Source organism: Sitophilus oryzae, unplaced genomic scaffold (genome assembly GCF_002938485.1).
Source record: "Sitophilus oryzae breed Bouriz unplaced genomic scaffold, Soryzae_2.0 scaffold_1536_pilon_pilon, whole genome shotgun sequence".
Lineage (NCBI taxonomy): Eukaryota > Metazoa > Arthropoda > Insecta > Coleoptera > Curculionidae > Sitophilus > Sitophilus oryzae.
In genome coordinates, this window is record NW_022146210.1 from 2,516,568 (window position 1) to 2,529,572 (window position 13,005).

General features: G+C 32.7%; 1 protein-coding gene and 1 long non-coding RNA gene across 2 annotated transcripts; both read right to left on the reverse strand.

The window, feature by feature from the left end:
- Window positions 1-2,155: 2,155 nt before the first annotated feature.
- Window positions 2,156-4,667, reverse strand: LOC115878936. Its single transcript, XR_004049639.1, has 5 exons — window positions 4,533-4,667; window positions 4,281-4,349; window positions 3,895-4,041; window positions 2,624-2,692; window positions 2,156-2,385 (listed from the first exon to the last, which is right to left on the reverse strand). It is a non-coding gene; the product is annotated as an uncharacterized LOC115878936 (long non-coding RNA).
- A 2,742-nt stretch (window positions 4,668-7,409) lies between these two features.
- LOC115878933 (extensin-like) lies at window positions 7,410-10,598 on the reverse strand. The gene is made up of 9 exons (XM_030895547.1): window positions 10,552-10,598; window positions 10,300-10,368; window positions 9,914-10,060; window positions 9,663-9,731; window positions 8,638-8,784; window positions 8,387-8,455; window positions 7,999-8,145; window positions 7,742-7,810; window positions 7,410-7,502 (listed from the first exon to the last, which is right to left on the reverse strand). Exons 3-7 carry the CDS (start codon window positions 9,953-9,955, stop codon window positions 8,092-8,094), a joined length of 381 nt encoding a protein of 126 aa, XP_030751407.1. The 5' UTR covers window positions 9,956-10,060; window positions 10,300-10,368; window positions 10,552-10,598; the 3' UTR covers window positions 7,410-7,502; window positions 7,742-7,810; window positions 7,999-8,091.
- Window positions 10,599-13,005: the final 2,407 nt, after the last annotated feature.

Genomic DNA, 13,005 nt, shown 5'->3' on the forward strand with positions numbered 1-13,005 from the left:
TTTTACAGCCCGTTCGACCGATTGCGTGTAACATGGTTAAGATTTTGTTTCAGAAAACAGCTTTGATGAAGCTGGATTTTTTACCATATCATTTAAAACTTCTTCTGGTAACTCCATTGTTAACGGGGGTTCTGTTATAACACTAGTACTCCAATCAATTAAGTCCATATAACTGGAAGTGCTCATATTTAGCGAATGTGGGACATCAAATTTTCGCGGTGGTTGCTGTTTAATACAATTCCGAGTTTTGAAAATTCGACGGACAGCAAGCTCTCGAATATGTTGTCTTGTGTCCCCTAGCATTCCAAGCAGGATATTTTCAGGATGTGCGAAATAACTATTTCGCAATATCACAGGATCAATTACTTTCTTCAAGCTTTCAGGTAAATACCTTGATAAACTAATCATTTTCCAGACATTAAAGGCTCCCTGCAAGCATGACGGTTTTGCTTTAGGGTAAATCGAGGAGAGATGGACCACCTTTTGAAAAACTGTAAATGAGGCGTTTATTTATATTAATCAAGCTTTGCAAAAGAGTACAACATAAACATAGACTTTGGTGATATCCTTGACATAGTTTAGACATTAATGTAGCATAACAAATAATTATAAAAAATACAAAACTAAAATTTTAAATTGGTCCATCTCTCCTAGACAGTATAGGACAAATGGACCAATCGACATAGGAGTGATGGACCATACGCTAATTTAGTTTTTCTTTCCCTTTTTTTATGATGGGGGCGGTACCACAGCGTTGACCTGTGTTAATATAGGCTGTGCAACCATCATTCAACCATCTGGAACATAGAATGCACTGTATCCAGTCCTCTTTTTCCTTAGTAAGGCGATAGTCTTCGAGACACACACTGATTTTGTAAGTCATCAAAAGTTTCATCTCCACTGGACGAATCATTTAGGACTATCTCTTCGTCAGATTCTGAAGAGGTAGACCCCAACCTGCGTTTCACTTTTTCTGTAGATTTCTTTTTGGGGGGCTTTTTTTTCGTTTGCGACTTTTTTTGGCGTGTTTGTTTTTGTCTCTCTTTTTTCTGGCGAATGCGAGTCATGTTCTCCGATGACATCAAGTTGCCCGTTAGGTTAGTTCGAGCCCTTTGCATTTTTGGGGTTATAACGGGAACAGGAGAAAGTTCGTGAAGTAGTTTCCCAGGTGTTACGTCTTCAGTAGGATCTTCCATGTTTTCTACCTGCCTTCTGGAAGGGCCTGGTTGAGGTGAGTCACGTTCTCGAGGCGGGGTTTGGAAACATCTATGTTGCAAAGCAGCCTCTTTTGGTGGCGGCGTTAAAAAAGCGTGAGCGGGATTTCATTTGGATTGTAAGGCCAAATCCCTGTCGCTTTAAAGGCCGATACGGCATTGCTAACTGTAGCGGATTTGCCCCAGGCCTCGCCTAAAAGTTTACCGAATTGCAAACGATTTAACTTTCTATTAGGGTTACATTTGATCATCCTCCTGCATGAATCGTAATAATGGCCCTTAAGGCTCTTGAAAAAGGCACGATCAAGAGGTTGCAGGTAATGCGTAGTGTGACTCGGCAAACAAAATAAAATAATGTCGTTGTTCTCGGCGAATTGTAAGGTATTGAAGATTAGTTGTAAGTAAGATTAGTTGTGTGTGAAGTGTGTACATCTACTATTAGTAAAACCTTTCCAGGTGGTCTTCTGGGATAGAAGAGGTTTTTCAGCCAGTCCAGAAAAATGTTTACAACATTTCTAGACATTCCAGGTGTTTTCAGCTTTTCGAACTGTAATGTCTGGATTACGTCTTAAAAATTGGAGCAACCAAACGTTACCAGCTTTACCTAAAAATGCAAGTAATCGTTCGTAACAAATTCTTTTACTATCAAGAGTTCATATATTTATTTACCATCTTCCCGATTAAATTTATGTTGAATTTCAAGAGCTTCAGCTAAATTGTAGGCCATAACGCGTACTTCTTGTCTAGTCGGTGCAAAGCCTCTCTTCTGTAATTTTTTTTATGTGGTTAGCGAGTTTTGCTTCTACATCCGTACCAAGCACACTGCTAGGGTCCAAACAATCGGTTTTATCCAGATTAAGTAAATATAAAAATAATACTACAAATTAAATTAGGTGAATTTTTCCGTCGTGTATATTATTTTTTTTATAGAATACCTAATAACAGTGCAATGAAAAATTATTTACACTGATATTTTTAGAAAATTAAAAGGTGTACACATTCTTGATTCAAAGTATTAACTTACCAGTAGAGGAAGAGTTTGTTGCGGGTAAGTTTGGGAGGCCATGTTGGTAGTTGGCCCTCAAGGGCCATAGTAGTAACTAGTAGGAGACACACATGATCCTGGGATTACGGATGGTCCAGGAATCATAAAACTGGGTACTGGGTACGACTGTAAAAAATGTATTTGTTTAATGAAAGTTCTTAAATTAAAAAATAATCTACATTATGAGTTCTTGCTTCGAAAAAGTACCATATCATATACCATTTTTTTCATTATTGCGAACATGGTAATTCTATTTGAGTAATGTCATTTTGGCCTTTGATTATCTTCCGTCAAGAGAAAATTGTGGTTAGAAATCAAAAGTTGATTGTTTTATACAAAAAAAGAGTATGAAGTAATGACTTACAGGGGCCGGAGGTGGTACGAAGGTTTGAGTCTCATAGTTAGGGGGAGCATAAGCAGGCAGTTGGTAGTTCTGTAAAAGAAAATTAAGTAAATATAAAAATAATACTGTTACGTTTTTCGTCGGTTCCGTGTGGATAGAAAGTCACAATTTATTTAAACACAATTTATTTAACACTAATTAACAAAAACAATAACGATTAAAAGACTTAGAGAACTATTTATAACTTATTCACAATTTATCTAATTATTTATCTAACAGAAATTTATTTTGAATTAGCGCGGCGATTGTAACTCCACGCGTCGATCGGTTATTTATCTCTATCCATTTTATGCCCCGGCGTCCGCTTATATAGGAGAGAAACAGACAATCCAGATTTGTCTAGTCAATTCTTATTCATTCTTAGAACGTCGGCATCGCTGGGCGTATGAGTCATAGGCGAATGGCCAGGCCTAAGGCTGAGTTCACACGGCACGGGTCCGCAACAATACTACAAATTAAATTAGGTGAATTTTTCCGTCCTGTATATTATTTTTTTTTATAGAATATCTAATAACAGTGCAATGAAAAATTATTTACACTGATATTTTTAGAAAATCAAAAGTTGTACACATTCTTGATTCAAAGTATTAACTTACCAGCAGAGGAGGAGTTTGTTGCGGGTAAGTTTGGGAGGCCATGTTGGTAGTTGGCCCTGAAGGGCCATAGTAGTAACTAGTAGAAGACACATGATTCTGGGATTATGGATGGTCCAGGAATCATAAAACTGGGTACTGGGTACGACTGTAAAAAATGTATTTGTTTAATGAAAGTTCTTAAATTAAAAAATAATCTACATTATGAGTTCTTGCTTCTATAAAGTACCATATCATATACCATTTTTTTCATTATTGCGAACATGGTAGTTCTATTTGAGAAATGTCATTTTGACCTTTGATTATCTTCCGTCAAGAGAAAATTGTGGTTAGAAATCAAAAGTTGATTGTTTTATACAAAAAAAAAGAGTATGAAGTAATGACTTACAGGGGCAGGAGGTGGTACGAAGGTTTGAGTCTCATAGTTAGGGGGAGCATAAGCAGGCAGTTGGTAGTTCTGTAAAAGAAAAGTAAGTAAATATAAAAATAATACTACAAATTAAATTAGATGAATTTTTCCGTCCTGTATATTATTTTTTTTATAGATTACCTAATAACAGTGCAATGAAAAATTATTTACACTGATATTTTTAGAAAATTAAAAGGTGTACACATTCTTGATTCAAAGTATTAACTTACCAGTAGAGGAAGAGTTTGTTGCGGGTAAGTTTGGGAGGCCATGTTGGTAGTTGGCCCTGAAGGGCCATAGTAGTAACTAGTAGGAGACACACATTATCCTGGGATTACGGATGGTCCAGGATTCATAAAACTGGGTACTGGGTACGACTGTAAAAAATGTATTTGTTTAATGAAAGTTCTTAAATTAAAAAATATTCTACATTATGAGTTCTTGCTTCGAAAAATTACCATATCATATACCATTTTTTTCATTATTGCGAACATGGTAGTTCTATTTGAGAAATGTCATTTTGACCTTTGATTATCTTCCGTCAAGAGAAAATTGTGGTTAGAAATCAAAAGTTGATTGTTTTATACAAAAAAAAGAGTATGAAGTAATTACTTACAGGGGCCGGAGGTGGTACGAAGGTTTGAGTCTCATAATTAGGGGGAGCATAAGCAGGCAGTTGGTAGTTCTGTAAAAGAAAAATAAGTAAATATAAAAATAATACTACAAATTAAATTAGATGAATTTTTCCGTCCTGTATATTATTTTTTTTTATAGAATACCTAATAACAGTGCAATGAAAAATTATTTACACTGATATTTTTAGAAAATTAAAAGGTGTACACATTCTTGATTCAAAATATCAACTTACCAGTAGAGGCAGAGTTTGTTGCGGGTAAGTTTGGGAAGCCATGTTGGTAGTTGGCCCTGAAGGGCCATAGTAGTAACTAGTAGGAGACACACATTATCCTGGGATTACGGATGGTCCAGGAATCATAAAACTCGGTACTGGGTACGACTGTAAAAATTGTATTTGTTTAATGAAAGTTCTTAAATTAAAAAATAATCTACATTATGAGTTCTTGCTTCGAAAAATTACCATATCATATACCATTTTTTTCATTATTGCGAACATGGTAGTTCTATTTGAGAAATGTCATTTTGGCCTTTGATTATGTTCCGTCAAGAGAAAATTGTGGTTAGAAATCAAAAGTTGATTGTTTTATACAAAAAAAGAGTATGAAGTAATGACTTACAGGGGCCGGAGGTGGTACGAAGGTTTGAGTCTCATAGTTAGGGGGAGCATAAGCAGGCAGTTGGTAGTTCTGTAAAAGAAAATTAAGTAAATATAAAAATAATACTGTTACGTTTTTCGTCGGTTCCGTGTGGATAGAAAGTCACAATTTATTTAAACACAATTTATTTAACACTAATTAACAAAAACAATAACGATTAAAAGACTTAGAGAACTATTTATAACTTATTCACAATTTATCTAATTATTTATCTAACAGAAATTTATTTTGAATTAGCGCGGCGATTGTAACTCCACGCGTCGATCGGTTATTTATCTCTATCCATTTTATGCCCCGGCGTCCGCTTATATAGGAGAGAAACAGACACTCTTTCTTTGTGTCTTTCTATTGTGTTTTCTATTGTAATTTTCCTTCTTTTTCTCATACAGGTGAGTTACCTTGAGTGGTTAACCGGTTAATCTTCAGAAACATCTGCGCTTCCATGGGATTCTTTTTTCTTTTCCTATCCCATACCTTTTTAGTTTTAAGTTTAGTTTTAGTTTATCATATATTTTGTATATGATTTTGTTTTTTTTTGGATTATGTGGTGATTTTGACTTTCCCGATTGTGTAACCTCCCCTGATTTGACATACCGACTGCGACTTACCAATTGTGACTCCTTTATGGACGTGTGATACACGAAGTTATCATCCACCAAATTTAATTTCAAAAATCTAAAAACATGTACCAATTTAATTTAGTTTTTCTTAGTGTTGTTTGGGCGAAAGTCCTCTTTGAGAGCCTTTCTTTTTTTTTGGAGGGGGGCAGTGTAGCATTTTTTTTTCCTTTAATAAAATTGAATTTAAAAATCTATTTTTATTTAAATTTCTTAGTATTGGCGCCATCTATTTGCTAGATGCCAAAGATACCAAACTTCATTTCTTACAGTTTACTTGTCTTGTTTATTAGCGCCATCTATTCGCTATATGCCAAACTTCCTTAATTGCATTTCTCTTGTTCCGATATTTAATTTTTATTAGCGCATCTATTCGCTAGATGTCAAACTTCATTTTTTGGCTTTGGTTCTGAAACGGAGAAGAAGGTCTTTTTTCTGGGAATTTGGATCTGAAAAAGACGCGTGTTTCGGCGTCCGACAAATTTTCCAGTGAAAAGCACTCTGAATCCACTTTTCGATTTCCATTGCATGGGTGTCCGATTTGGAGATTTGAAAACCTTGTAAATTAAATTCAGTTCAGAGTATAGATCGTATTTGTTTGGTTTCTTCTTGGAATGACCACCGTAAGTTTATCCGCCATTTTATATAGCCCTATCTAACTAAATTCTATTTCAGTTATTTCCGTTTGTTATTTCGTTTATTTGAGTATTTAATTACTGGTTTGGATCGGCATATGGTTTGAATATATTTATGTAAAGCTGATTTTCAGACCGTAAGTTGTTTTTTTTTATTGAGTATCTGTCCTGAGAACTATTTTTTTATTTATAGAGTAAAAGTACCACATGATATTAAGTAAAAATACCCCATGGTATTCAGTAAAATTACCACATGGTACTCAGTAACTACCACATGGTATGCAGTAATTATTGTATGTTTCACCCATTTCATTTTGTATGGACCTATGCAGACCTTAAGACAATGTTCCTGACATTACAATCGTTCTTTTGGCTGATATCGAAGACTTCTCCTGCCATAGTCATCTGCATCCACTTCTGTTAGTCTGGAGAATACCTACCTACCTGTTTACATCATAAGAAACTATATACAGATAAGTCTTAAGTTTGATACACAAGGTACGCTTTTATTTTATAATTTTGAGACAACAGATTTAATAACCTGGTAAATTATCACTATTTATCCCACATATTGTAGTCAAAATTATTTTTTATTTAACGTTATAAGTTATAATTTGATTCGTACAGTACACTCTTACTTACTATATGATATTTTATATGAAAATTATTAACACGTATTCATTTTAAAGGTTTTTGTACGTGACATGTTTCGAAACATCATCATATTGAGACATACATAAATTTCACCTGTTTTTATTAAGTAGCTTATTTAGTTCAAAGAATACAGTTACTAAATTCGAATCTAATTAAAATAACTTGCGGTTTTATTGGGATCACTGACTAATTGTTGATACTTGTGTTCGTTTTCAATAAATGTTTAATGTAGGATAGTTATTTCTGACTTTTATTCCTGATAAACATAATAGACCCTTAATGCTGTTGATTACTTTATTTTAGCTATGTTGTGATATCATATTTTTCTTTTTGGTTTCTTACTTTACCACTCTCATAAACAAAGTAAGTGGCGCCCTTTTCACTGTCTTTGACCATACCTATTAACATCAATATTAAAATCTCTGCAGCCTATATATTATCATTTTTTATTTTAATATTTAACAACATTAGAAAGTCACTGTGAGTCAGAAGCCTTACCTACGAACCCAGCTTTCCTCTAACCCTGAGCAACGGATTCTTTTTTCATTCTATTTGGGTAACGACAGAAAAGTCGTCACAACACACATGATCCTGGGATTACAGATGGTCCAGGAATCATAAAACTGGGTACTGGGTACGACTGTAAAAAATGTATTTGTTTAATGAAAGTTCTTAAATTAAAAAATAATCTACATTATGAGTTCTTGCTTCGAAAAAGTACCATATCATATACCATTTTTTTCATTATTGCGAACATGGTAGTTCTATTTGAGAAATGTCATTTTGACCTTTGATTATCTTCCGTCAAGAGAAAATTGTGGTTAGAAATCAAAAGTTGATTGTTTTATACAAAAAAAAGAGTATGAAGTAATTACTTACAGGGGCCGGAGGTGGTACGAAGGTTTGAGTCTCATAATTAGGGGGAGCATAAGCAGGCAGTTGGTAGTTCTGTAAAAGAAAAATAAGTAAATATAAAAATAATACTACAAATTAAATTAGGTGAATTTTTCCGTCCTGTATATTATTTTCATTCTTTTTATAGTATACCTAATAACAGTGCAATGAAAAATTATTTACACTGATATTTTTAGAAAATTAAAAGGTGTACACATTCTTGATTCAAAATATCAACTTACCAGTAGAGGCAGAGTTTGTTGCGGGTAAGTTTGGGAAGCCATGTTGGTAGTTGGCCCTGAAGGGCCATAGTAGTAACTAGTAGGAGACACACATTATCCTGGGATTACGGATGGTCCAGGATTCATAAAACTGGGTACTGGGTACGACTGTAAAAAATGTATTTGTTTAATGAAAGTTCTTAAATTAAAAAATAATCTACATTATGAGTTCTTGCTTCGAAAATGTACCATATCATATACCATTTTTTTTTCATTATTGCGAACATGGTAGTTCTATTTGAGAAATGTCATTTTGACCTTTGATTATCTTCCGTCAAGAGAAAATTGTGATTAGAAATCAAAAGTTGATTGTTTTATACAAAAAAAAGAGTATGAAGTAATGACTTACAGGGGCCGGAGGTGGTACGAAGGTTTGAGTCTCATAGTTAGGGGGAGCATAAGCAGGCAGTTGGTAGTTCTGTAAAAGAAAAATAAGTAAATATAAAAATAATACCACAAATTAAATTAGATGGATTTTTCCGTCCTGTATATTATTTTTTTTATAGAATACCTAATAACAGTGCAATGAAAAATTATTTACACTGATATTTTTAGAAAATTAAAAGGTGTACACATTCTTGATTCAAAGTATTAACTTACCAGTAGAGGAAGAGTTTGTTGCGGGTAAGTCTGGGAGGCCATGTTGGTAGTTGGCCCTGAAGGGCCATAGTAATAACTAGTAGGAGACACACATGATCCTGGGATTACGGATGGTCCAGGAATCATAAAACTGGGTACTGGGTACGACTGTAAAAAATGTATTTGTTTAATGAAAGTTCTTAAATTAAAAAATAATCTACATTATGAGTTCTTGCTTCTATAAAGTACCATATCATATACCATTTTTTTCATTATTCCGAACATGGTAGTTCTATTTGAGAAATGTCATTTTGGCCTTTGATTATCTTCCGTCAAGAGAAAATTGTGGTTAGAAATCAAAAGTTGATTGTTTTAAACAAAAAAAAAGAGTATGAAGTAATGACTTACAGGGGCCGGAGGTTGTCCGAAGGTTTGAGTCTCATAATTAGGGGGAGCATAAGCAGGCAGTTGGTAGTGCTGTAAAAGAAAAATAAGTAAATATAAAAATAATACTACAAATTAAATTAGATGAATTTTTCCGTCCTGTATATTATTTTTTTTATAGAATACCTAATAACAGTGCAATGAAAAATTATTTACACTAATATTTTTAGAAAATTAAAAGGTGTACACATTCTTGATTCAAAGTATCAACTTACCAGTAGAGGCAGAGTTTGTTGCGGGTAAGTTTGGGAGGCCATGTTGGTAGTTGGCCCTGAAGGGCCATAGTAGTAACTAGTAGGAGACACACATTATCCTGGAATTACGGATGGTCCAGGATTCATAAAACTGGGTACTGGGTACGACTGTAAAAAATGTATTTGTTTAATGAAAGTTCTTAAATTAAAAAATAATCTACATTATGAGTTCTTGCTTCGAAAAAGTACCATATCATATACCATTTTTTTCATTATTCCGAACATGGTAGTTCTATTTGAGAAATGTCATTTTGGCCTTTGATTACCTTCCGTCAAGAGAAAATTGTGGTTAGAAATCAAAAGTTGATTGTTTTATACAAAAAAAAAAAGTATGAAGTAATGACTTACAGGGGCCGGAGGTGGTACGAAGGTTTGAGTCTCATAGTTAGGGGGAGCATACGCAGGCAGTTGGTAGTTCTGTAAAAGAAAATTAAGTAAATATAAAAATAATACTACAAATTAAATTAGGTGAATTTTTCCGTCCTGTATATTATTTTTTTTATAGAATACCTAATAACAGTGCAGTGAAAAATTATTTACACTGATATTTTTAGAAAATTAAAAGGTGTACACATTCTTGATTCAAAGTATCAACTTACCAGTAGAGGCAGAGTTTGTTGCGGGTAAGTTAGGGAAGCCATGTTGGTAGTTGGCCCTGAAGGGCCATAGTAGTAACTAGTAGGAGACACACATTATCCTGGGATTACGGATGGTCCAGGATTCATAAAACTGGGTACTGGGTACGACTGTAAAAAATGTATTTGTTTAATGAAAGTTCTTAAATTAAAAAATAATCTACATTATGAGTTCTTGCTTCGAAAAATTACCATATCATATACCATATTTTTCATTATTGCGAACATGGTAGTTCTATTTGAGAAATGTCATTTTGACCTTTGATTATCTTCCGTCAAGAGAAAATTGTGGTTAGAAATCAAAAGTTGATTGTTTTATACAAAAAAAAGAGTATGAAGTAATGACTTACAGGGGCCGGAGATGGTACGAAGGTTTGAGTCTCATAGTTAGGGGGAGCATAAGCAGGCAGTTGGTAGTTCTGTAAAAGAAAAATAAGTAAATATAAAAATAATACTACAAATTAAATTAGGTGAATTTTTCCGTCCTGTATATTATTTTTTTTTAAAGAATACCTAATAACAGTGCAACGAAAAATTATTTACACTGATATTTTTAGAAAATTAAAAGGTGTACACATTCTTGATTTAAAGTATTAACTTACCAGTAGAGGAAGAGTTTATTGCGGGCAAGTTTGGGAGGCCATGTTGGTAGTTGGCCCTGAGTTCTTGCTTCGAAAAAGTACCATATCATATACCATTTTTTTTATTATTCCGAACATGGTAGTTCTATTTTTTAAATATTATTTTTTTATTAATTCTGATTTTAAAAAATACGATTTTTTGTGTGATAAGATTGTCTTAAGTTGTGTAGACATTGAAAATTGTACTAACTTGAAATACTTTTTATAAAAAAAATAACTATCTTAGTTGTGTATCCTAAAAATATTTTTATATTGACAATAGAAATTAAATTTTAAAAGTAAAATTTCGTGGTATTGTGATATAATGCAATTTTTGAAATATTTTGTTTTAACAAATAAGTACTGATGATACTGAAATAATAAGATCGCACAAATGTGCCATCTCTGGACATAGGTCCAATTCTGCTTTGTTTCCTAACTACAGGGTGTTAAACTATTAATATTTATTCGATTTATTATATTTTTCTTCCAAGTACTTTGAGCGTTTCGAATGAAATTTTGAGGATAAAACTTACTATAAATGCGACATATTTTAAGGCAAAAAAGTGTCGCTATATTGACAGCGACGTGCATATGGGTTATCACTGGAATATTTTTCTAAAAAAGCATGTACGCCACTGACATTTTTTTTCTTTTGTTAGCGAAATATTGTAAGCTGTTTAATGCCGATTAAAAGTTGTTTCTTGATATTTTGTCGGTTTCGGCCTTGTTGATGAGATAACGCTTTTTTATTAATTTGCCTTTATCCGAGTCTAATAGCAACCTTTAAAAAAACAATATCATTAACTTGAGAGAGTTTTAAATAGGTATTCATTGATTCCTCATCAAAATGTATACATGTATAAAAGTTCCTATAAACATAGGTATGGAAATGCATAGTTTTAGAGTTACATGATGTTAAAACTTTTTAAAATTAGGCTTTTTGTAATTATCTTAAATAGCATAATTTTATTATTTGAAATTGCTGTATGTTGGACTAACAGTAATAATAACTAATAGTAATAATATTTCGTAATAAATTAGGTAAAATAATTAATTTACTAATTTAACTTTTATTTTAATTTTATTAATTGTGATTAATAAAATTGCATTTATCTCATCAAGGAGGCGAACTTGAGATATTTTTTAATTCGCATTAAACGTCCTACACAATTTTGATATCAAAAGAAAAAAAGTCAGTGGCGCACATGTTTTTTTTTTCAAAAATATTTCAGTGATAACCCATATGCACGTCCCTGATGAATTTATCGACCCTTTTTTAGCATTAAAATATGTAGCACTTATAGTAATGTTTACCCTCAAAATTTCATTCAAATCAATAAAAGTACGTGGAAGAAAATTATAATAAATCGAAAAATTATTAAGTCTTTAACACCCTCTAGCTGGGAAACAAAGCAGAATCGGACCTATGTTGATATGAAAAATAAGTCTTATTTTTATGTGAGGAATCTCCCCACGAGATGATGGCACATGTATCTGTTTGTATGTATGTATTTTAAGACACTTTATTTAACAGGTGCTTTGATGGACAGCTAGAAATTTGCAATAGGTTCCAAAAAAAACTTGTTTACATTTACCCCACAGGAAAATCAAATATTGTCCTATTTTGGGATAAATGTAAACATACTTTTTAAATGGGGTAATAATGAACCAAGAACTATACAAGTTTGTTTTTAGTTGGGTTATGAGTTTATCAATATGTTTAATCGTTTACAATTTTCCCCATGGAGTCAAAATAAAACATTTTGTTATAAAGACATTATGGGAGCAGCCCACCTAGCGGACCCCGTCATCCCAAGCGTCAGCGTCAGCAGTTCCTTCCTTGGGAACTCAACCGTTATTCTCAGGCAGTCAGATTCGAGCCTTCACACTGTTAACTTGTAGTTCAGTAAAAATAAATTTTTTTAAAAAGTAATTTTAGTTTTAAGAAACCAAAACTTATATATATATAAATCTTCCTTCCTACAAACCTAACCAATACATTTTTAACGTTTCTCTTTTTTTGCTCTTTTTCATATCTGTGTTGGAGCTTATCAATGTTAACACGTGTTTATATACTATTACCTCAAAATCAAGTTTACAATTGCCACGCAATCCTATTTTACTGGGGCATTTGTAAACACCTCTATACTTCATTTTCCGTAAAAGTTAATCTCAAATTGTAACATGCATTTTACTAATACAACACTAAATAATAATAATAATCATAACTTTATTTGCAATTCAACAATATGACAAAAATATATAAAATAAATAAAAATAAGGATAATACAAAAAAGTATATAATACCATTTTAATCATAATTGCAAAAAGGAAGCTGAAAGCAATAAAAATTGATCTAGTTCAGCCCCAATAAAATATTTAAACACTTTTAAACATTGACATTTTTTTTAAATTGTTAAATTATCAAAATTT

Excerpts from the sequence above, each read along its gene's own strand:
- LOC115878933 (XM_030895547.1), bottom strand. The coding sequence starts at position 9,955 with ATGGCTTCCCTAACTTACCCGCAACAAACTCTGCCTCTACTG. Across the intron at positions 9,732-9,913 it reads AACAAACTCTGCCTCTACTG|AACTACCAACTGCCTGCGTA; the intron begins GTAAGTTGATAC and ends TTTCTTTTACAG. Across the intron at positions 8,785-9,662 it reads TCGTACCACCTCCGGCCCCT|TCGTACCCAGTACCCAGTTT; the intron begins GTAAGTCATTAC and ends CATTTTTTACAG.